Genomic DNA, 24,502 nt, shown 5'->3' on the forward strand with positions numbered 1-24,502 from the left:
CCACGCTTTACATTCCTTCAATGGAAAAAAGTCAAGCATTTTTTTTTGCCCTTTTTTTTTTTTTTTTTTGTTAAGGTGAATCATGTTTGGAAAAATTTAGTTGTAGTAAAGAAAAGGATAGAATTTAAGCCCTAATGTTTCTGGAGCTGCTGGTGGTGAGCTAATAGCCATGGCCTGTTTATAATGTAATTACATAGCTCTCTTAAGTTACTGCAGACTTCTTCATTAAAAAAGGAGGAGGAAAAAAAAATCCCCAAAGCCAAGTTTGTATAACCATAACTCAGTAATGAAAGCTTCATTTATTTAATTTTTTTCTCTCCCCGTAAATGTGGATGGGTGACTGGAAGGAAGCCAAGTCCAAACTGAGTCTAGCTGGTGCTGTTATTTTCAACTGAGTCTGTAAGTGACCTGAAACTGGTTTGCATTTTGCAACTGTTCTGAGGCCTCTCAGAGGCTGATACCTCTGCAAGTCAAGGATGTGATGATGTAAATGCCACCATCATTAACTCTTCTATTACTGACCACTTTAGAAGTAATCATTGAGCAAATGCATTACTTTGGGTGCAGGTGCAAATTCCTGTGGTGAGGTTGGTAATGCTACTGGGAAGCAAAACATGGAACATAAAGCTGATCTCTGTTGCTCAATGTATGTTCATCAGGTGAAAGGTTTAGTTATCTCCAGGGCATTGAAACCTGTAACTCTTTGAGGCTGGAAAGTGATACAGCAGCCATAGCAAATGCATGGTTAAATAAGAATTAAAAAAAAAACCACAACAAACCTTAAACACTTAAATTAGTGTCTTTTCCTTTCCTAGCCATTACAGTAGTTGTTTTTGACCTTATTGTTAAACTAGCAAGTGTTGATGATTCTTTTTTATATTTCAAAGTCAATCTTCTATCAATCTATGCAATAGGCAGTGAAGATTGCTGTGCACAGTGCTTTATTCTGTATCCCTTGCTCTTGGTGAGGTTAACAAGAAAATGAACCTTGCACTGGATGTCCTGGCTTTCGGGGTCTTGTGATTTGCTCTCCCTGCTTTCTCTTAAGGGATCTTGAAGCCAGAGCACAGAATGAATTCTTTCGGGCCTTCTTCAGATTGCCTAGGAAGGAGAAGCTGCATGAAATTGTAGACTGTTCTCTCTGGACGCCGTTTAGTCGCTGTCACACAGCGGGAAGGATGTATACTTCAGACAGTTATATCTGTTTTGCCAGCAAAGAAAATGGCTGCTGCAATGTTATCATCCCACTTAGAGAGGTAGAGTTGTTTGCTTGTTTCCTTTTGGGTCCCTATCTGCCTTTTTCTACCATAAGCATCCACTGTCACTTAACTTACCTGAAAACTGTCGTTTGATGAAAAGGAGTAGGATGCTTGTGTGTATTGTGTTTACAGGGTTGTTGTAAAGCTTGTTCTGGGACTCATTAGGGCATGAGTTCCTAAAAATATGTATGGGTGACTCAATATGATCCTCAAAGTGAAGTATGGACAGGTAATACAGCAGAACAGAGCACTGCAAAACCAGAGCCTGCTTGGTCCAAGACTGGGACAGTGGTCCTCTCCCAGCTCCACAAATGCGTATGTCCAGCTTGATGTTGACGGAGACTTCAGCTTGGACCCTTCTAGCAGTGTAAAAGCATCCTTGCCTAGGATCAACACTTAGAAGTATTGAAGATCTCCCTCCATGATCGAACTCTAGCAAACCTGTGAATACTTTGCAAACCTGTAGGGCAGAGAGAAGAAGGGAATGTTCTTGAGGCAGTCACAAGCTGCCGTGCTTCCATGAAATCAGAGACTTATTTAAATGGAACAGAGGATGCATGGGAAGGTGGTGGGAGTAGAAGAGAAGGAAGCTGTCAGCAAACACCTGCCTGATCTGCTATGGATACAAGGCTGTTATGATCTTTTAATTAAAGCTTTCCTTTCATCCTTGACTAATAACAGAGTAACACTGAAATATCCTAACTGTAGCAACTTATCTTCTACTGTTACAGAGACAGAAAACAATATGAGAAAAGTATGATATACGTTATCAGAAACAACAAAACAACTGTATTCGCCTGTCCTTGGAGTGTGAAAGTAAACTTCATCCTCCATCCCCCAGAATTTGATCAAGTTAACCCTTTTCTAAATCTTGTTTTAATCATCAGTCCCCTTTCTTTCTTTCCCCTCAGTCCACTCGCCAGAAGTGAGCCTCAGAGTCATTTAAAAAAAGAACAAAAGACAGCTGGGATACTTTTTGGTGCCTGCTTTGAGGTTCTAAAGAGACCTTAAACTTCAGGTGGTAGGATGTGTCTCATCAAGGAAAGCCAATATGAATAATGATGTTTAAAGCATGTGTGTAAATGAATGCTGTGTTTGTACATTTTGGTACATGTAGAATATTTGAAGATGTTTCTGTGGATGTGTTGCATAATGTGTTTTCTGTAATGTTTCTGGAAAAGGTAATCAGTATAGAGAAGATGGAGGACACAAGCCTTCTCCCTAATCCCATCATTGTTAGCATAAGGAGCAAGACGGCCTTTCAGTTCATTGAGCTGAAGGACCGGGATACTTTAGTGGAAAACCTGCTCCAGAGGCTAAAAGAAGTGAACTCCAGCAACCCAGTGCACTGTAACAACTTGCAAAATAAGAACCAGGTACTGAACTTCTAGAGTTTTTTGAATTATGAATTCAATGTGTTCAGCCATTGGTCTGTTGTCGTGCCTTCCTCAGGGGGTTGGTCTTGGGCCAGTGCTGTCTGATGCCTTCTTTAATGACCTGCCTAATGGGATGGAGCGCACATGGTTGTGGTTGACACAGAATTGGGGAGAGCAGTATATATGCTGGAGGACAGGGCTGACCTTCACAGAGACCTCAGCAATCTGGAGAAATGGGCCGATGGAGACCTCATGAAGTTCAGCAAAAGCAAATGCAAAGTCTGTCAGAGTGACCCTGTGCAACAGGAGGGACTGGGTGTTGGCTGGCTGGAGGCCAGCCATGTAGAAAAGGTGAGGGAGTCATGGTGGACAACAGGTGAGCTTATAAATCAGCAGTGTGCTCTTACGGTGAAAAGTGTCAACAGCCTATGGCGTCGTACTAGCAGGAGTGTAACCAGCAGGTCAAGGGGTGTTGCTATTCCCTTTTATTCAGCACTTTTGAGGCTAATCAGGAGTACTGTGTCCAGTTTTGACTCTACTCCACCTCACAAGAAAAGCATTGACAAATTGGACTAAGTCCAGTGGAGGGCTACAAGATGGTTAGGGACTGGAGCACATGCTTTATGAGGAGAGGTTGAGGGAGCAGGGCTTGTTCTGCTGGTCTTCCACTAGCTAATGGGGAGTTACAGAGAAGATGGAGCCAGACTCTTCTTAGAGATGCCAGCTAAAAGATGAGCGGCAACAGTTACAAGCTGCAGCAATGGAAAATCCAATTAGATAAGATCTCCCCTCCAGAGTGGGCAGAGCTGGACCAGGCTGCCCAGAGAGGCTTGTTTGGAGCTACTCAACTCAGCTGGACACAGCACCCAGCAACCTGGTCTGAGGGTCCCTGCTTTGAGCAGGGGATTGAAAAAGATGGTCCTCTCCAACCTAAATTGTTCTCTGATTCTGCTTTTTAAATCCTAACCAAAGTAGAAGATTGTTTGGTAGCTTCTCATCAAGGAGACTTAGAATTTAGTAACAAACTGAAATTTTACAACCTGTTTCCTGACATACAAATGAATGATAATTTGAATAAAGTCTTGAGTAAGGCCTTTCCTCCTGAAAGGTATGAAAGGTTTTGATGCAAAAGGCAAAGGTTAACCCAGCTCTGTGTCTTGAAAACAGCTGAGGATGTGGTTCTTAATCTCTTCTCAGTTTTTACTGCTTTGATTCTGCATTGCAGAACACTCCTGCCTTCGGATCCACCTGTGTGCTCAGGGACAGTGAGCCTGCGAATCCGGGAACAGAGGCTTCACAAAGCAAGGAGACAAGCGAATGCGGAAAGGAAAGCAGTTATTTGCTCAATGCAGAAGCACTAAGATCAGACTTTCATCAGTCAGGAATGGCGGGCCTTGATTTTGGAAAGGTATGTAAAATTTGGGGTAGTTGCAAAAGGGTTTTTTTTTTTTCTACAAAAAAAGCACAGATGGAATGACTTTCAAACAGATACTAATTTTTAGTAAAATGAGCTTTGTATGGGCTGGAGAAGTTAGATATGGGATAACAGCTTTTCTGTTTGCTTGGAGTTTTTTCTTCTCCCTCCCCCCCATTTTTTTCTGGTGAATATTTATAGTTTTTCTCCTCATCTGGTCAGTTCTGCCCTCCCCCCCGTGCAGTGAATTCCATATGCAAAAAGGGGGAAGTTGTAGTCCTTAGAGCAGACTTCCCATATCCATTGGTAATGAAAATACCTTACAGAATTTCTAATATGTAAAATATTTATGTTTACCAGTTCTTATATTGACACAATTTCTTCTTTTAAAAAATATCTTCTTGCTCCCAGTCTAGGGATCAAATCAAAGAGAGTCTGTGGGATGACCATTTTGTAGAATACGGCAGAACTGTGTGCATGTTTCGTACAGAGAAGATCAGAAAACTTGTTGCAATGGGAATCCCTGAATCCTTAAGAGGCAAACTGTGGCTGCTCTTCTCAGGTAGGCATGCTTAGAAATGTTGGCTGTAGCATCATCTGATTGTGACCATGGCAAAACATTTAGGCAGGAAATCTCCCAAGGGCAATTAAATGTCATTTACATAGAGCTTATGTTAGTGCTTAGAGAAGAGAGATGGTCAGCTACTGAACTAATAAGTGCAAGGAAGTACCTAGGCTGATCTCTAAAAATTTTGTCTCTGGAAGATATGACATGATGTGCAGAAGAATTGAAATAACATCTGCTTCATCTCTGTAATTTAAAATTAACGTCATGTTTTCATAAAATAATGTTTGTCTTCAAGCAACAATTAGATTGTAGCATAAATACTGATTTAACCCTAGACAAATCAAATTATTGCAAAATAATGACATCTTAAAGTCAGCAGTCCTGCCCCTGCTTCTTGTTGAATGTTGGCAGGAGTAATAGAAACTGGAGATGGAAAAAAAAACTCGTTTCATCCACAGATCTGGCAGAGCCAGAATGTGCCTACAATAGGATCTCAAGTTTAGTCCTTAATCCAGTATATGACATGTTCAAATATTTGTAAAAAGTATTCCTTCATGCGGAGTTTTTCTTCCTTGGAAGGTGGGAACAGCACTGAGTACATTTCTCCCAGTAATACTTTCTGCTGGGGAACTTTTCAGCTCAATGTCAATATTAAGCTGTTTAGAATGATGTTGCATCATATAAGCTTTGCTGATATTTATTTTTGTTTTCAAGACGTATTCTGCTAGGACTTTATTTCTTTTAGGTCTGGAGATTTCACTAAAAATTCACAGACCTTGGGGAAAACCATCTTGCTTACATCCTTTCGAGCAGTAATAACCACAACACTAAGCTTGGCATCGTCCTAATCCACTTGTGTCTTCCCCTTTCTCTCTTCCTGCTGCCTTCAGATGCTGTGACGGATCTTGCCTCGCATCCTGGTTACTATGTACATTTGGTGGAGGCATCCATGGGCAAATGCTGTATGGCGACAGAGGAGATCGAGCGTGACCTCCACCGCTCACTGCCCGAGCACCCCGCCTTCCAGAGCGAGACCGGGATAGCTGCCCTGAGAAGGGTGCTCACCGCATACGCGCACAGGAACCCCAAAATAGGATACTGCCAGGTGAAAAACTCTCAGCGGGATAATGCTCACTGTTTTTTTTCCACTGGGACAGAGGTTTTATGAACTAAAGTTCTGCTCCTTTCTGCTCCAAAATTGATGACAAATTGTGAAGTACTTTACCCTGCTGGCCAGCTAAAATAATAACTATGTTATGTGCAGCTCCCTGAATTGTGATTGACATCAGAGCAGTTCCACATCCCCGTCTCCTTTCAAAATACAAATATGGAGGGAGGCAAAGGCAGCCCCAAAACCTCTTGCACTATCAGTTACCTACTTTGCATCTGGGCAAATCCAGTACTGTGCTTTTCTCCGTTGTTTGCTATTGCTCTTAGGAAAAGCAGTATACGTAAGCTTGAAAAACCAGTTATGCCTTTGGGTTGCAATTATGTATTCACTGTCCCTTACCTTTCTCTTGCTGTTTTATTTTGGGTTCTTTTTTCAGTTGTTTACATCATGTTAAGCTACTTTTCTTTCTTTAAAAATAGCCACAATTTATCTTTTGGCAGTAGTATTTGCTGTCACTAATGCTGTCCCATTTTCTTTTTTGCCCTTGTAAGTCTATGAATATTTTGACTTCTGTGTTGCTGTTGTATGCCAAAGAGGAAGAAGCCTTTTGGCTGCTGGTTGCTGTGTGTGAGCGAATGCTGCCGGATTACTTCAACCACCGAGTGATAGGTGAGCTTGTGTCTCTCTTCTTGCTAACTGGGAAGGGGCAGCTGAGTGGCACTGGGGTAAGGTGCTCGCCGGTCTTCTGAGTTCCAGACCCCAGGGGTGAGGTGCTCTGTCGACTTGTGTGGTATGCAGGGACAGCAGTGGTGTCTGCTCAGGTTCCAGCTAGGGTTGGTTTTGGTTTGAACTGCAAGAACTATAAATATATGCTCCACTTTACAATTTGTATTTTTTTTTTTCCCCTGTTGGTCAGAAGGCAGTTGCACTTTTCCCTGTTAGGTAAAAATAGAAGAGCTTGTGTGTCTTGGTTATGAGTGTTCAGTATTAGAGACTTGAGCTGTTTAAGATGGACCTAGGAAAGATCTGCTACGGTAGCTATTTCTGATCTGACATGTCTGCATTGCCTGGCTGCTGGAGTAATACAGGCTTGCATCTAAACTGGCCCTTGGTAATGAGGGCTGATACAAAACCCTCTGAATATGAGATGCAGCACTAAGAAATAAGCCCAGTCCCTCTGCAGTGCATGCCTTGTACTGCATGAGCTATGTCTCCAGTTCTTTGCAATGCAACTATTTTTAAGACTGTTGTGCGAGTGCCTGTCTAACGGACAGAAAGAGAGGGGCTGAGCAGCTTGGCACAGAAATTGTAGGTATGCGTACAAGAAAAAACATTTGTTCTTTGCAGTCACTTTGCTTCCTCCTCTTATGGAAATGTTTTATAGCTTTTCCCCTCTTTAATGCTAACCTTACTCTTTAAGTACAGTGTCTGCCATTACACCATCATCATGGTGTAATCTCAAAGGGAGAGATCAGGGTCACCTGTGAGGAGGTGGGGATAGGAGAAAATCCCTGGCAGTAGTGGTTGTGGGAGCTAGAAGAGGTGGAGGCACTCCTCTACTGCCTGGGGAGCAGGAGGAGACATCTGAGATTTCTAATCTTTTGCCTGGAGGATGGTATTGTCACACCTCCCTCCTGACACTGTGCCACTGCACAGTTATTGTCACTGAACTGGCAGGTAAGGTAAGTTAAAAAAGAGTTATTCCAAAATTAGCCGGATGCTTAGGATGTTTCATGGGGCTTTGAATGCCATCGGTATTTTCATCTACTGGACTAGGCACTGTAACTGTCTCACTTGTCAGAACTTTGGTTCTTGTCTCCAAATGTGACTTTAAACTGCTGTCTCAATTACTTACTCCCATGTTTGCCTGTCTCCTTCCTTGATTAAAAAAGAAAGGCAGCTTTTTCTGTCCTTGTGCATTTCTAGATATCATCAGCCTAGGGCCTGCCTTGGGTTACTGATGATTTTGGTGCTTGCTTGGTTGTTGCCCGTGAGTAGCATTCTTCACATGCAAATAAACTGGTGTGGTCCCATGTGTCTGCCCTGAGTTGTACTTAGTTTTGGGTTTCTATCTTGCCCATCACTGGCCATGGCTAAAGTTTGAGTGCTGATAGTCACGGTTGTCCTGTATCCCTGTTTTCCTGTCCTCTGTACCGAAAAGAAAGGGTGAGTAGTACCAGGATTATAGAAGAGGTACTGCCATGGCTTACTGCAGTGCAAAGAGCCAGGGGCTTCAGCTCGAGTTCCCCTGCTTCCCCTAGTCGAACAGCAGCAATGTAGTTTTGAAGCATGGTTGCTTCACTGAGTGGTTACTTCTGCAGCTTGATCTACCCTAGACCTTAGTGGGGCCAAATCGGTGCTACTGATCTTGTCCACCCTGCCCCTCCTCTGGTTCCTGTTGCTTGAGTTAGTATTCTTGGCTTCACGTTCCAGTTGACCTTATTTTTTGATTTGCAACCAGCTCTTGTCTAAACTTTGTATTGTTTCTTCCTGCATAACACTTCCAAGACCCAACTTTTCCTCTTTGTCCGCACTGCCAACACTGTTGTCCAGATTTTGATCTCTGTAACTTTGGTGATCTCTGACCTTGGTACCCGTCACAGTGCTTTTCCTATTCAGCGTCAGCCAGTAATCTCTGTAGTCAAAACAGCTACTGAATTAATGACCTGGGGTATTCCAGGCCTTCTTAGCTCCATCTCCTCTGGAGCCTTTTCTTTATGGCATTCAGAATATTTTTTGAAATTTATTTCTTTTTAATTTTTGCTTTCAAAACTTAGGCAATTCAGTCCTACTCAACCTTTTTATCACATGACCATGTCCCTCCTTCAGCCTTGCCAGCTATGACCACTCTGTCTTCTAACAATCCTTTTCATCGTGTCACTGCTTGCAAATGGGACAAGCCTGCAGGCAGGGCTGGTACATATTATCTCCCTCAGGAATTCCCTCCATCCTTCTCCCTTCTGCGATGCATAGAAGAAATTATAGGTAGATAGAAACAAATTGTACTTGTCTCAAGAGTGGCGACAAGGGTCATGCATATCCTATTCTCACTTTGCCATGACTTTTCCATCCTCTGCATAAACCAGCAGGCCATCTTACCCCACTTAATCTGTTACACTGTCATCATTCTGATACTATAATTCTTGAAACACTGAAAACTTAATTTCCTTTCTCTGATTTGCCTATTCAGTCTTGGAGATGTCATTTAGTTTGCATCTTGGGTCATCATTTTTTTAAATGGATACCCTGGTATTTTCCTACCTTGTCATGGTTTCATGTTATAATAAATTAGAGATTCAGTTGCTCGATTTCATGGTTTCTGGGAGCCTCATGAAAAGGTGGGCATACAAGTCACTTTGAATACATCTTCTTGACTTCTGTCTGGAGTGTCAACACTTAATTATAACAAGATCTGTGAAAGATCTGGGCAGCATTGCACATTCCTCCTAAACCCCTGCTTTTGCCAGTACTGCCTCTGAGTCTGCAATGGTCTTTTTTATATGTGTCTGCCTATCTGTCTCTGGCTTCCTTTAAATACCCCTAAAACTGTCTCTGTTTTTTGGGTCTGTGTTAACTATGGCTATTAAATTGCTTGTATTAAGCTTGTTAAAACCAAACAAAAACTGCCCTCTGTCGAGTAACCCCAGTCTGTTTTTTTTTTTTTTTTCTGTTTTCTTTACCCTTCTTATTTATGATCATCTGACATAAGGCTTTCTCTTCAAAGCAAAGCACCACACTTGATGTGTTTCCCAAAAGCTCTTTGCATGTTCCTGGGCACTTTTTTTTATTGATTTGTGGTGCTGTAATCTTTGTTCAGCCACCAGCAGAAGCTCTTCGTGGCTTGAAAAGTTCTAAGACAGAGAAATGGCATGGTTGTTTTTTTTTAATCATTTGTCTGCAAAGCCAAAAGATGCTGGCTCTCTGACACAAATTGTCCAGCTTATATTCTGCTTTTCTACAAGGAATGTTTTGAGTTCTAAGGATATACGTCTCAGGAATTTCATAGCAATTGAAGTTGTCTCCTAATATTAGCAGAATGTGGACTGTGAGAAAGAAATGAAATAACTTGAAAGGAAAGGCAAATTAATTGAAAAACTACATTTTGTATTCAGGAATATTTTTAACTTCTAGTGTCTTTGGTTAAAGCCCCTGATATGGCAGATCTGGTTTGTAGATGCAGGCCATTTCAGCGATATGAAACTATATTGATTCTACAAGAGCTGCGACAAAGCAGGACTGAGCTAGTAGCTAAAACAGAGACCCAGTCTGCTCCTTTTGGAAAGACTGGTTGGGACAGTTAGGAAACCTTATATCTGGGAATTGCAGAATCTTTTGTTCTTTTTATATAGATATATATGCATGCAAGTCTATATTTATATCTGCACATATATTTATGTGAAAATATTTTTCCTCCTGCTTAGTGTATGTAGCCATATCTGGATTCCCATCTTACATTTTCTCACTTAGAATGAAAGCTCTACTGCCTACTTGCTCAACTACATACACTGGAGAGGAATGTGTACTATCTTATTTTCAGTGCGTAGATCCCAAGTTGAACAGTAGAATGCTTTAAGATTGCTTTCACTAGCACTTAATTACTATGTGATCTTTAAGCCAAAAACAACAGCTGCTGCTATTATTATTCCCTTGCACCCTAAAGGCCCTTAGCAGAATCAACATGGTCTTTTTGCAAAAAGTTTTACAGTAAGGATTATGGACATGAGGGTTGGGGCTGAGATCACAGCAGGAGGATAATAGGATTTTTCATTGTAGATGTGTATGGATCTTGTCAGTTTAAATTTTAAGAAAGTTTTGCAGTTGATAGTTGACAGCTTTAAAGAATATTTTTTTCTGGGTCAGTCCTGGCTAATACTGTTTCTTTATGACTTGCAGGTGCTCAGGTAGACCAGTCGGTGTTTGAAGAGCTCATAAAAGAGCAACTTCCAGAGCTGGCTGAACATATGAAGGATCTGACCACCTTAGCTTCCATCTCTCTTTCATGGTTCCTCACCCTTTTCCTTAGCATCATGCCCCTGGAAAGTGCTGTGAATGTTGTGGACTGCTTCTTCTATGATGGGATCAAAGCCATTTTCCAGCTGGGTCTGGCCATACTGGAAGCCAATGCTGTGGATCTGTGTAACAGCAAGGACGACGGGCAGGCCCTGATGATCCTGAGCAGGTATGGCCATGCAGTAGTGCTCCTTCCATGGCAGACTGTTCTGCTGTAAAACAAAGGCATTTGGGTGCTGCTGTGATATTGACAGCACTCTGTAGGCACCAGCGGGACCCTCCGTGTTACCTTGCTGCAGTGTCTGCCTTAAACAATGGGCTTTGTACATCGGATGAGTAGATGTCCTGTGAAATTTCCTGGCAGCCCCAAGACATGCATCAACTGCGTCAGTGTGCAATATTTACGGCTGCTCTTCGTGCCTTCCCTAGAGTGACGGGCTTCCTGCTCCAGACTTCAAGGAGACAGAAGTTTTCTTCCTTGGGCAGTATTTAGTCATTTGGCTGGCTTGCCGTTCCTCAGATGAGTAACCATGAAGGCATTTTTGAAAAGCTTAGCAGCCCTGAAAACCAATTTATTTCTAAGTCTGAGCCGTAAGACTTGTTTGCTTATTTATATTGAGAAGAGCACAGTGCAGAATAATGTGTTGCTTATATTTCTTCCTTTCAGGTTTTTAGAGCATGTCAAAAATGAGGAAAGCCCTCTGCCACCTATTGGTAATCACCACGCGTTCTTCAGTGACGACCAGGAAGCCTCTCCAGTGACAGAAATAGCTAACCTGATTCATGACTCCTATGAGGTAAAATACTGCTCCATGCCTACTGGTCAGTTAAGTTAGAATTTTAAAAAAGGTTAAATTCAGCAAGGATGTTTTGAAAGTTAATACATGTCTTTATGGTTTCCTCGACTATAAGTGCTCAAATGCACAAGGCGAGGTGTAGTATAAACACCTGCACTGACAGATCAGGTAGAGATTGGGCATGCTTTTTTTTCAAGGACTCACAATACTCTAAAAGTTGTGTTTCCAGTAAATGAGAAACACAAATATCATAAAATACTATAAAAGTAATAAATGTCTGTTCCTCCCTTGTAGAAATTTGGAGATCACTCTGTGGCACAGCTAGAGCATATGCGCTACAAACACCGAATCCGTGTCCTGCAGAGCCACGAAGACACAACCAAGCAAAATGTGGTGAGTAGGGGATTGTTTTGACTGAGGTAGCTTAATGTCTCTTCTCTAGAGGCAGATGGCTTTTGTTTTTTAAAAGGCACCACCAGACCTTGAAAAAAAGGAAAAATCATTACTGACTCTAGAAAAAGCTCTTTTCTGGGATGCTCGTGGGTCTGGTTTTTCTTTTGTGGCCATATACATTATTTTCTAGGGTTGCTGTAATGTTAAGAACAACTGCAGGACAGTCCAGCCCAGCACCTTGTCTCTGACCATGGCCCTAAGCAGATGCCTGGGGAAAAGAATAAGAGAGCGAGTGCGATGCGATGCTTTCCCAGCCTCCTGCGACCTGTAGCTTAGGGACTTCCCGTCTTTGTTTCTAATAGCCCTTGAGGGATTTCTCTTTTCACGGATCTGTCCAACTGGTGAACTTAAATAAGGGGGAAAAATTGCAAAGATTTTTCAGTACTGTGGTTTTCAGCTGTGCCACACAAATACAGTCCCTGCGGGGCTTGTGGGCCTGCCCGTGTCAGTCATGGCGGGAGAAAAGATTGTCACTAACATGATTTTCTTTCTTTTTAAGCTACGAGTTGTCATCCCAGATGTTTCAATTCTTCCTGAAGATTTAGAGGAATTGTATGACTTGTTCAAGGTTGGTCACCCTGAAAAGTAGAGGATGCACCTATTTGAGGCTTCTGGGCGTAACTTCCAGCTGTTGCTTTGCAGTGCTACCTTGGACCTCGTGTCCTCTGCCTGGGCGGTCCTATTCGGATGGGATCTTGTCATTTTGTACTTTCTGTGGTTGCCCAGTTGTTAGAGAGGAATAGTAATGTACTGATCCTTGAAAGGAGAATTGCTTCAGAGTTTCTTTTCTAACTTGCTGCTTGGAAATGGTCCATAAGAAATTAGGTTCTGGTAACTTTCACATGCAGAAGAAATTCAATAATACGTAGCTCTGCTCACTGGGACCTCTGCAGTACTTCCAAGTCCTGCTCTCTCAATAGCCTTTAAAGGCAGACTCTTGTTTTCTGTGGGAGAAAAAAGTCCCCACAAACTTTTGTTCTTGCTGTTTGTTCCAAATTTTCTAATAATTTTAATTTTTTTTTTTTTAAGATCTAAAAGCAGTTTCTACTTCAGTTCCTTTCTGTCAGGCTGATGTTTAAAAGAACTATTATGAAAGTTATTTGGAGACAGGGACATCGAAGCTTATATAACTACACTTGATTTAGAAGCCAAGGCACGTAATTATCGCCCTTAATGGACCATTTCTTTTATGCATTGTTCATAGCCATAAATACTAGGTACTGAGAATATGACTGTGGTATGTTCTTAGTGTTATGTAGCTTTGTGGCTAAGAGCAGCTGTATCCTTCCTCCATTAGTGGTTGCAAGACGATGCTGCTGGGGCTTGCTCTTCAGGGCTTCTCTCCTGCTCCTTGCTGCTCTGTTTTTGAGCTTTGACTGGCTTGCACTCCTCCTCTTTCCTCATTTTGTTTCTTGGTGGTTGTTCGTTAGCTCCCTTGCTCCCCCAGGACAGCTTGCTTTGTTAGGACTCCTTTGTTTTGCATCAGCCTGTCCCTAAGGGAAGACTAATAGGTATGGTATCCGAATGGAGAGGTCTGAAAGAGAATAAATGAGCAGGTCAAGCCTGTATAACACTTACTGCTGGATTTTCTCCCACCCTTGATACCTTTGGCTGGTTAGAAATATCCCGGGACAGATGTGGCTAATAGATTTTCAGTAGCCTGCAGTGAATTTCTTCCAAGAATCTTCCCAGTCTCCCTTCAGATTTATTAATTATCCAATGGAAATCATGAGAGTGCTTAGCTGCTCCAATTAAAGATTCATCACAGGAATGATCTTGGTATCATTGTAACACCTCAGGCAAAGAGAATTTTGGTCACTTCCAGCATACTTTTACGTGATTGCCTTTTTCTGCTGGTTGTACTCTCTCTAATACTGCACACTGCAAATCTCCCCCCTCCCGCCTCTCATTTCTCCTAGAGGGAACATTTAATAAGGTGTTACTGGGAAATTACAAGTCCGGTTGTCGAGCGACATGACCCCAGCAGACCGTACGCCGAGCAGTACCGCATCGATGCCCAGCAGTTTGCTAACCTCTACAGGCTGGTCTCACCCTGGACCTGCGGGGAGCACACTGATGTCCTAGCCCAAAGGACCTTCCGGCTCCTGGATGAGAACATGGACCGGCTGATTGAATTCAAGGGGCTTGCCAGCTGCTTAGGTATCGGCTGCCCTGTGGGGTGGAAGGTGGGCAGAGCTGGGGGTTGGCACATGGGTGAGACACGGATGTTAAAATGCCGTACAGCTGGCAAGAGAGGATGCGGGCAGATGGTTTTCTTGGGCTTGTCATTAGCCTAACCAGTGACCTTTACTAACTTTTTGTGTTCTACTCACCTGAAGTTGATTAGATTTAAAAGGCAGCCTAAGGACATGATTGAATATTGTATTAAAATATTTGTTTTCTAAGACAATAGTAGTTTTATTGAAGTATTTTATGAATTGAAATTACACTTGGGTCTGCATGGGATGCTAGGGAATCCTGTCCAAATGGATTGTAGCTCTCAGTATACCTTTGAAATCTCAGTATACCTCTTTGTAACTGGTTCTTGAACACTTAATCTTACACAACCAAGTGCTGCTTGCCTTATGTGCTGGCAGTAAGCAGAACAAAAAAGAAATCTGGCCAGCAGGGAGTGAGAGCTGCGCTAGGGTTGGTCTTGAGGCCACCAGCTGTTCTAATGAGATGAGGCTGCCCTTCCCAAAATCTGTCCGAAGATGTGCATGCCACATCTCAACTGTTGCCTGACCCCAAGTGAAAAAAAACTGAATCAAATGTTCAAAGCTTCAGTAAAAGTCAGTAAATCCGCATTCGTGACACTTAAGCTTTTTAGATTTTTTTTACTGTGAACGGAGGCACCCTGTATTGTTATTTGATTTAGATTCCTGGAGGGATACAACTTTAAATTAAAAAACCAAAAGTTCTTCACAGTATTTCAGTACATTTGAAAATTTAGAATCTCATTTCTACTGGTCATTGAAAATATGAATTATAGTACATGTGAAGTACATACGTATCTCCTTTGGGTTTATTCTATAGAACAGCACTAAGGGCTGAAGGGGAGAAATACTAACAATATAATGGCCCCAAAGGGAGTTTTGTGTCTCTCACCTCCCACATTCCTGTTAATCTGTGGCAGCAAACACCCTTTGCTAGATTTCCTGCTATCCTCCCTGCTGTTTTTAAACAATGCTTGAAGCTCCATAGCGTTAGGTACTCCCAGTTTATTTTACAAGAACAAGGACCAAACCAGATGGCTCTCACCTGCTGCTCCTCACTGACAGGCAAAACTTAAAATATTTTGATGTAATACACTGGCCATATGTTTTCATGTATTGTCCATGCAAACAATCATCTTTTGTGTACAGAAAGATGCCCGATTTATTTTAAACTGTGGAAGTAAACGCTCTGGTCCACTTCCTTCTTGTTCTTTTTTTTTCCTTCCTTGCAGATGTTATGTATAATGGAGAAATGAATGAAAAGATAAAGTTACTATATAAACTGCATATCCCACCAGGTAAGAAACCTGAAAGGGAATTAATACAATTAAGACCTCAGTTTCCCCAAAAACTTGGGGGAAAGGCAGTTTACTGAAGTACCCGTCTTGCTTCCTTCAGCTGGGACCATGTACAATGTGTATTTGTAATTACGCTCACTGCATTTTAAAAACTACTCCAGTCAAAACCTTGGATGAAATTTATAGATACACAATGTCAAGGCTCACATCTGCTAAGTTCAGAAATCTTTTGCAGTCAATTGTATGGTTACTTCTAGACAAAATCTGAACTGAAATTACATTTTTGGATGGCCTGTACTCCATGTACAGCAGAGATCTCCTTATTGCATCTTGATCCAGTTTTGATTAGGTGACAACATTCTGCGGTAGTTTCTCTGTGCAAAGTTTTTAATTAAATCTGACATCCTTGGCAAACTTCCGACTCTGTCCCTGCAGCACCAGTATTACTTACATTAACATAATTTTACATGATTTAATGAAGTACTGTTTAAAAACATCTTTGCCCCATTATTTTGCTCTCTTCAAATATGTAAGTTTTAAAAGCATAAATAACCATTATGCAGCATTCGAAAGATTAGTCATTACATTTGTCGCTTTTTTTTTGATAGCTCTCACAGAAAATGAACGAGACAGCCAGTCACCATTGAAGAATCCTTTGCTGTCAACTTCAAGACCACTAGTCATTGGAAAATCAAATGGTATGTCCAACATAGTTCTCTAATGCTTATGGATATGAGATAACCAACTTTCCATTTGTTAACCCTACTCTATTATCTCTCCTCTCTGGCATTTATTTTGAAATGTCTGTTTACTCCAGTGACTTGAAAACTTAATTATTTTTCTGTCTGCTCCAAAAAAGGTGATGCAGTAGATTACCAAAAGCAATTGAAGCAGATGCTGAAGGATCTAGCCAAAGAAAAGGATACTAAAACTGAAAAAGAATTGCCAAAAATGAGCCAGGTATGTACGTTGGAGGCTGTAGTCTGTTTTTAAAGAAATGGAGAGTACTGGAAAATGAAATGACTGAATACAACAGTTCAGCTTTTTCTGAGAAAGTGTAACTTCAGCCTGAGTTTAGATACAATGCTTTAAGTATAGAGGATTGGGCTCCTCTCATCCAGGGAGCAGGTATCATGTTTAAAAACTCTCAGCCACCTTTCTAGCAGCTCCTTTTCCTCAGACTGGCTGGTGAATAAAATGAATTTCAGACTTACCCTCACCTGCAGCATAACAGATGGGAGAGAGAACAGGCTCATGCAGGCTGCAAAAAGCCCTCCTAAGCCCAAAGAATTCCCAAGGATGCATATTGCTGTTCTGCCTTCCCTAACCTCACCACCAAACTGGTAACTCCATTCTTAGTCCATCATCAGCTGGGACTTGCCCTGTCTTAGCTTAACGCTGACTAGAACTGCCTGAAGTAAGACAGCTGAAGGCTCTCATCATCTTACTATCTCCTCCCTAATGCCAGTAGACCCTTGTGTATGTTGTTGGCATAACGAAACCTACTGGAGGGAAAAGGGTCCTGTATTAGTAAAACAAATGTACAGACATGCAAAGAAAGATGGGACTATACCCAGAATCCCTTCTGTGATGGTGTTGCTAAATTAAGTTTGAAATGGGTGGCACATACCTAACCTGTCAGCTCAACAGGGCCACATAATCTCTCACAAAGGCATCACTTGACTGAACTTCCTGCAGTCCCTTCCACCATGAATTAGCCATCCTGTGACTGCATGAAACTCAAGGGCTCACAAATTTCATAATAGGACATGGAAACATCCTCTCTAGCCTGATAATCATGTGATGGGTGAGCAAGGGAAAGAAGGAGATTAAGGAAAAGGGGTTAGGTGGGGAAGATGTCTGCATTTTATTAGCAGAAGACAAAAAGAGCTGGGGAAAGATGGGAGAGAAACAGCAGAAGGTTAAGGTGCTTGCAGGCCTGTGGATGGCTACTTTGGCTGTAACGCATCCTGTGTTAACAGCCACCAGTTTCCCACCAGTCGTGGACTGTATCCCTTCCCTTTTCTCTCACTTATCATCTGGCAGGTCCTGATCTCCTTCATCAAGGCAGTAACTTTTCTGTTCTGTTCCCTTTTTGATTTGCAGCACCAAGGTTTCCTACCATCCGTGGGGCTTGAAATCCCCATTTTTTTAAAAGGAGGCAGAAGTTGTAAAAGAGCACATAAACATACATACACAGCATTCTGCCTGCCTTTGCAGTACTGTGCCCTCACCTGACTCCTAGTTACCCATGATGTGGCTGTTCAGTAGTTTGATTTTGGTTTTTCGTCCCTTACAGAGGGAGTTCATTCAGTTCTGCAAAACCTTGTACAGCATGTTTCATGAAGATCCGGAGGAGAATGATTTGTATCAAGCCATTGCCACTGTGACCACACTTTTACTTCAGATTGGAGAAGTAGGACAAAGAAGCATCAGCCTGGGGAGTGGATCAGATGAGTTCACTGAGGACTTACAGCCCGAGGCCTCTGCTTCAGACCAGGATGCTGTTTTTACTGACACTGTGAAGACACCTCACAAAGACTCTCAGCCTTCACCTGTGACTGAAGGGGACTGGACTGTCTCTTTTGAACATATTTTAGCATCCCTCTTGACTGAACAGTCATTAGTTAACTTCTTTGAAAAACCCTTAGAACTGAAGCCAAAACTTGAGAACGCAAAGCTATATCAATATAGTCTCAAAACAAATGGAATGAGCTGCCAGTCACGGGGTGAACATACAAAACTAAACACGCAGTAGCAGCAAACATGTCAAAAATTAAATGCACTGAAATTATGCCAAAGCACATACTGTAAAAGGCTTTCAGCAGTGGACTTCTGATAAACAATTTGTTGGTCTGTGGTTTTCAGTTTAAGAGCTTTAAAAGCTAAAGGGTGTGTAGGTTTGTTTTGTGACATTGATTTATTATGTTCTTGCTTTGAATGTAAAAGGAAACATCTGTCTACAGCGTGAAGACACTGAAGCCGTCTTCCGCACTGGGAGAGCAGAGGCTGTCTCCAGTTGTCCATTTTTTTAAAGTTTTTTTTTAAACAGGGGAAAACACTTCTCAGCTACTGTCCGCAGTTTGTTTGGGTTGCCTTTTTTTGCACTAATACTGAAAACTGTTTCAATGCTGGTAATTGAAACTATTTTAATATATTTGACTGTATTCCAGTTTGTATGTCTTGCTGAAATGTTAAGTGTACATGGACTGTGCTTCTGAAGTGGTCTGTGAAAACATGGACTTTTCAATAAACCCTTTTTGTACTAGACTTGCATTGACGGTATTTATTGATTTATGAAAGGTTAAGGGCCTTTAGTCCCTACTTCATTAAACAAATTCCTTGAGCAAGCATGCTCAAAATTAATTGGTCAGAATCCCCCATTTCAGAGTAGCGCACAGACCAGATTGGGAGAAGCTGACCGGTTCTGCCTAGGAGACCAGCATGGGACCAAATACAGGGAGCTCACTTTCTCCACAAGAGATTACATATATTAAGTATTGATCTAACAGTTTTGGGGGCTGGGTTTTTTTTGGTGGTTGTTGTTTTTTAAACAAACTTGGCCTTAACTTAAAATACCTGGGTAGTGGCTCTTATTCCCACAGGAACAAAACAAAACCTCTAGGGCTTTGCCACCCACATAGGAACATTCGCCCCTCTCCGTTATTCTGTTCACATGTAGTGGAAGTCTACAGTTATCTTTAATTGAGAACATTCCACCATTATGTACAAACCCAAAGAAAGCAAGCCACTTTAAATTTGTCACCTGTTCAGCACTTCACAGATGAGAGCTTGAAGACACGGGACAATAAAAAAACCCAGCTTAGAAGTAAACTTTCTTTTTATCTTTTTATTGTAATGAAAATCAGTTTAATTTTCATCCACATTGACTGTCTGTAGACCTGCAAAACAAGAAATTGCATCACCACCTATTACCAGGACAATTCTCTTTATGTATAGGCAATATATGTATATCCAGAAGAAAGTGCAGTTTCCAAGCTAGTTTGCTGATCTACTTTTGGAAGAGCAAACTATATAGGCAAGTATTTCACCAAATATTAAAATAAAAAATTCATGTTAAATCACTTCTGCAAATAAGATACTTCTCAGATGACAAGCAGAAAAGGCTCAACCTGCTTGAGCTTTTGACATCAGAGGATGTACTTCATATAAGAAAAATGCAAACCTTAAACTACCCTAACAGGTATGGCCAGTGTTTCTCATTTTCTCAAAATTCACTGGATTATTTCACTAAATTCTGTATTTTTGCTTTTTAATGCTGATCAGGCAAGCTAGCAGCCCTGTTCTCTACAGCAGAGCTACCTTAAGCCAGCAGTTTGACCCCTTCACCATGCTTTTCAGCTGAATTATGCATTGCAGGAGGAGCTGTCCCACTTTGCTACTTGTTCAGAAAAACATGGCATGGAGGAAGAGACACAGCATGCAACCTTACCTTTGAATGTTGTGACTGGTACATAGGTAACCAGTGTGTATAGCTTGTTTGGTGAATCTTCATCCTCATTGCGCTTTCTGGACAAACGCACGCGGATACGGTAAGGAACATTCCTAAAATGAAGATGACAAATGAATTTTCAATAAAGCATGTACTGAAACATTAATTCATAGAAAACTCTGCTCCGTGCTTACTACCTCCTCCCCAGATTCTTAACCTTTGCCTATTTGTGCAATGACACAAGTCAACTGTACTTCTATCTCAGCATCTTAACAAGAGCAAAATCCTGTACCTTACAGATTGTACTGTTTGCCTTATAGGAGCTTTTTGGGTTTTTTTGTTCCAAGTGAGCAGGTTAAGATTTAACTAAGCCTTGAGTAAAAAGAATCCATAATCTACTGGGAGCATATTTCATATACTATGAAAATGATCATGAAGCACAGCATGAATATGATCAGCAAGCAGGTGTTACTAACAAGTTTTTCTGACTTGAATAGAAAATGGTGAGGAAAAAAACCCCAACAATCTGTTCTGAAAGCCTGAGGCCCCTATCAAGAGTCACAGTACTGCCCAATTTGTTTGACAGAAGTCATGTGAAAATTCTAGTGAGCACTAGACATGAACCAAGACCTTGTTTATGGGCATACAATTGATCAGCATTTCTTCTTCACAAAACCCACTGAACCATAACTGAACTCCTTGGATGAATTTGTGTGTCACAGTTTAGCATCCTCCCCTAATACTGCCCACAACATGCTGCTGAGACAAGGCACAAAATTATTTGTCCACACCATTTTTAAAGTAACTTCCCAACTCAACTCAGGATTGTGGTTAACTCCTGCTCAGAGTACTTTGCTCCATACAATACAAGACGGAACTTCCTCCTTGCTGTACATTCTCAGAGCACACTTACTACATCAGATGGATGCAGTAATTAAGACAGGAACTTGCTTTGATTTACTCCATTCTTGAAACAAGAAAAAAGCATTTTTTCACTACTCTACTTAGATGACTGTCTATCAATCTAGCTGACACGGTGATCTGAGCTTCTCCTGATCCTTCCAAAGGAAGATACTTTACTTTGCATACGGTATCTATTCTAACTACTGAAAACTGCAGTTAAACTCATGCTGGAAAAGATGGATGCAACGACTCCCTGCCCACAGAAGGTATTTCTACAAGTTAATACAAGGAAGTCCTGATTAGAAGCCTCACTATTAAGCAAGTTATGCTGTCACGTGGCTCAACTACTACTTCTTCATGGCATATGAACTGGAACAGCTCAACAGGAAGGACAGAGAACCCCTGTCTAGAACATCCAGTAACTTAGTTCCATCTTCCCACTCTGTTTTTGAAGGAAGTGTTGGCCTGAACACCCAACTCCAGGAAAAGGGTTGTAAACATGTCACAGGCCAGACTCAGGAATCTAATTCGTAGAAGACATGCTTTAAAACAAGGGTTCATGTGTATCACTCACACTATTAATCTCTACCAGTTAACCTTTTATTATGTTTTAAGAGGTCCCACTCCTCCCACTGTTTGGACCATCCTCACACATGTCAAATGCCAAATCAGCTGCCTCTGTAGCAGTGATTTCACAGAAGCTGTCATTTTTTGGAACCCAAACTACTTGTACTTTCAAGACAAGGTTAATGGCCCTATTCCAAACATACCTCATTATTTTCTTGTGTAGCATTTATCAATTAGCATGCTTCAAAACCTAATCCTGTCCAGACACATTACATAATCCCAGGTACCTAGCCTGGGATTGCTGGTAGCACTAAAAAAGCCATGTTTCTAAAAACTGTCTGCTGTAATAGGGATTGGGGTACTACTGAACGACAACACCCCAATCCTCCTCCTGCCCTGCATTCCTTTTTTCATTTGCTGTAGTCTCATTAGAGGTAGAACAAAGTTCTTTCAATTCTAGAGTTTAGGGAAGCTGTGCTACAAGTACCACGCATGAGAGAGCTGACCAGAATGTAGAAGTGACAGAAAGATGTGCTTGGCATGCACACTCTAAGGAAGCACTTGCAAAGCAAATGTACATACTGCAATAAGGCCACAAATGTTTCTACCCCTCCAAGTCCTGCGCCTCCACATACACATTTAAAAGGTTCTTCCTCACCCAATAAGGAAAGTTGCAGAAACCTACCTTATTCCTTTAGCCCAGACTGCTTTGTTCAATCTGGTGTCAATGCGAACATCAGGAGTACCCATCTCCTTCATTGCAAATTTACGGATTTCCTTGAGAGCACGTGGTGCTCGTTTCTTGAAGCCACTAAACAAACACAAGAGCAATTTCTTTCAGGAGACTGCCAACATTGGACTTGTTGCCGCACTCAACCAGACATCCTTTAAACATTCCATCAAAATTGTGTTCAACAGCAGTTCAATAGCTGCCTCATAGCATGACCAGACCTTTACTCTGGTAGGTAGCTGCTAACATTAATGTCTATGCCCAATAGAAACCACATAAAGATATGTCAAAGGATTTCAGTAAAATTTTGCAACTGCAAGATCTCCTAGGTCTTATGTCTTATTTATAGCATGTTGACATGAAAACTTCTTACAATATTACTGAAGAGATCAGCCCTTCACAGATACTCTAAACAAAAGGCCTATGAAAAAAGCAATGCAACAATGATAACACAAACTTGACAGAACTGTTCAGTACTGAAATAAACAGCAGAACAAAACTTACGCTATTTTGAGTAACAGCTTCTGCTAAATGGTGTCTGATGGTTACTTTCTCCATGTCATCATGACTGGACCATCATCAGAACTGTTTTTGTTTTTTACAAATACAGCTTGTCTCATGCCTATTATGGACAGGCTCTGCATGACTGGGCATTTACACTGGAAGTTACAGGTTCGAGTGCTTTGCTGTAGATATTATAGCCACACTGTAACACACTACGGTGTCAGTAGGGTCTAAGATCCCACAGTGGGTTAAATGTAGTATTATTGGTACACTAGTGTTGATATTTTGTGTTAGAAATAGGGAGTGGGTAATTACAAGTGAGACAAGCATTAAACAATAAGTATTTCCCCCTAGTACTTCATGCCTCAAGAGAAAAGAGGATAACCCCAAGAGAGGATAGCAGGATCGTCATCATTAAGTACAGACTGAATTCCCATAAACAATCAACAGGCAAGGCCAGAACATCTTACTGCCATTTAAAGGTACCACTGCCTCCCATCTTCACCCATAGTTTTATAATAGTCCACTGTCTCATTTCTCTCCTATTCTAGGTTAACTTCACCAATTTCACCAATTGCTTTGATTCAGATATAGTCTTCCTCCACGTGACTGCAGCCATACACATACAGAGAGAATGACAGCAAGCTGCAGTTTCTCTAAAAGTTCTCTCAAGTGCTTTACTACTACAAGGTTGTATGAGGTTCAACATTTTGTCAGGTAAAAAGTTACTCTCATCTACAAACAACTAATACCATTTAACTCAAATCATATCAGAATTTACAACTCAGACAATTTTGCGATAAGCACAGAGCCAATCGCTTCATTAGAACAATATTTAATTTCTAAAACTTACTACAGTGGGCTAAATTTAGAACTTTACTTGGGAAAGAATGACAACCTGTGCACAGAGGCAAACAGCTCTAACTTCAAATTATGTCCAGGAACACTCACAAAAAAAATACAACAAGATTGTTCCTGAAAGCCACCTACAAGTACAGGTCTGCCCAGGTACAGAGCTGCTTCCTCAGGACACAACTGTAACACAAGGGACTAAACATCACACATTAGCATCGGTGCTGGTAAGGATTGTAGTTCTCTGCAGTTTAAAACCTAACAAACCCGTTTCCAAACGCCACTTTACATAAGGCAAATTTCACTGATAAAAACCAAGAACTTACATGCCATGGATCCGCTTGTGAATGTTGATGGTATATTCCCTAGTTACCACCTCATTGATGGCAGAGCGTCCCTTCTTCTTCTCGCCACCTTTCTTTGCAGGAGCCATCTGAGCAACACTGAAAAGCATCCGGTGCACCCATCAAACACAGACCCAACCTCTCTCACACTTTTCCCATCACCTTCCCTCCCATCATCCCCAGCTCTTTACAAGCCACACAACTCCCACCTTCAGAAACTTATTTAAGACAAACTCAACCCTGGGGTGGAACCAGTTGCAGATTTTACGTAGCAACCTTTCAGCACCACAAATGCTTTACTCCCATCTCCCTGACAAGAGCCCGAAACACATTTGAAACTCTTCGGCCACATCCCAAGATGACTAGCTCCTGCGCATCCCCAAGCACCTTTAAAACCACCCCATCCTGCTTCTGTACGTCCAAGCACCTTCCTTCTCCAAGACGACCCAGGGGGGGATCTCGGCCTGTCCCAGAAAGGAGACTAGGGAGTGACGGCGGCCTACGGCTTCCTCCTCCCTAGCCAAGGCCCAGCACAGGCCATAACCCCTCCACAAGTGCCCCGCAGCCCTCACCGGGCCTGGGCCCTGCCCGGCTCAGCGCAGGCCTGGGCGGAGGGGGTGCAGGGAGACGGATCCCAGCCCCGCCGA

The 24,502-nt window shown here is 41.8% G+C and overlaps 2 protein-coding genes across 2 annotated transcripts in view; one reads left to right on the forward strand and one right to left on the reverse strand.

The window, feature by feature from the left end:
• TBC1D8 (TBC1 domain family, member 8 (with GRAM domain)) overlaps positions 1–18,418 on the forward strand; it is a gene marked incomplete at its 5' end in the record, with an annotated part of 34,910 nt that extends 16,492 nt beyond the window's left edge. The window contains 15 exons of the mRNA XM_010085160.1: positions 1,049–1,256; positions 2,441–2,635; positions 3,861–4,043; positions 4,461–4,611; positions 5,508–5,722; positions 6,280–6,397; positions 10,622–10,907; positions 11,406–11,535; positions 11,830–11,928; positions 12,488–12,556; positions 13,908–14,148; positions 15,437–15,502; positions 16,111–16,200; positions 16,362–16,462; positions 17,802–18,418. Of these exons, the coding sequence (XP_010083462.1) occupies positions 1,049–1,256; positions 2,441–2,635; positions 3,861–4,043; positions 4,461–4,611; positions 5,508–5,722; positions 6,280–6,397; positions 10,622–10,907; positions 11,406–11,535; positions 11,830–11,928; positions 12,488–12,556; positions 13,908–14,148; positions 15,437–15,502; positions 16,111–16,200; positions 16,362–16,462; positions 17,802–18,260 (2,611 nt within the window). The remainder of the gene's footprint in view (positions 1–1,048; positions 1,257–2,440; positions 2,636–3,860; positions 4,044–4,460; positions 4,612–5,507; positions 5,723–6,279; positions 6,398–10,621; positions 10,908–11,405; positions 11,536–11,829; positions 11,929–12,487; positions 12,557–13,907; positions 14,149–15,436; positions 15,503–16,110; positions 16,201–16,361; positions 16,463–17,801) is intronic.
• A 926-nt stretch (positions 18,419–19,344) lies between these two features.
• RPL31 (ribosomal protein L31) lies at positions 19,345–23,949 on the reverse strand. The gene is made up of 4 exons (XM_010085158.1): positions 23,838–23,949; positions 22,111–22,236; positions 19,956–20,068; positions 19,345–19,404 (listed from the first exon to the last, which is right to left on the reverse strand). The coding sequence occupies exons 1-4, from the start codon at positions 23,942–23,944 to the stop codon at positions 19,373–19,375; spliced, it is 378 nt and encodes a 125-aa protein (XP_010083460.1). The 5' UTR covers positions 23,945–23,949; the 3' UTR covers positions 19,345–19,372.
• Positions 23,950–24,502: the final 553 nt, after the last annotated feature.

This window comes from Pterocles gutturalis, unplaced genomic scaffold (genome assembly GCF_000699245.1).
Source record: "Pterocles gutturalis isolate BGI_N339 unplaced genomic scaffold, ASM69924v1 scaffold37865, whole genome shotgun sequence".
Classification (NCBI taxonomy): domain Eukaryota; kingdom Metazoa; phylum Chordata; class Aves; order Pterocliformes; family Pteroclidae; genus Pterocles; species Pterocles gutturalis.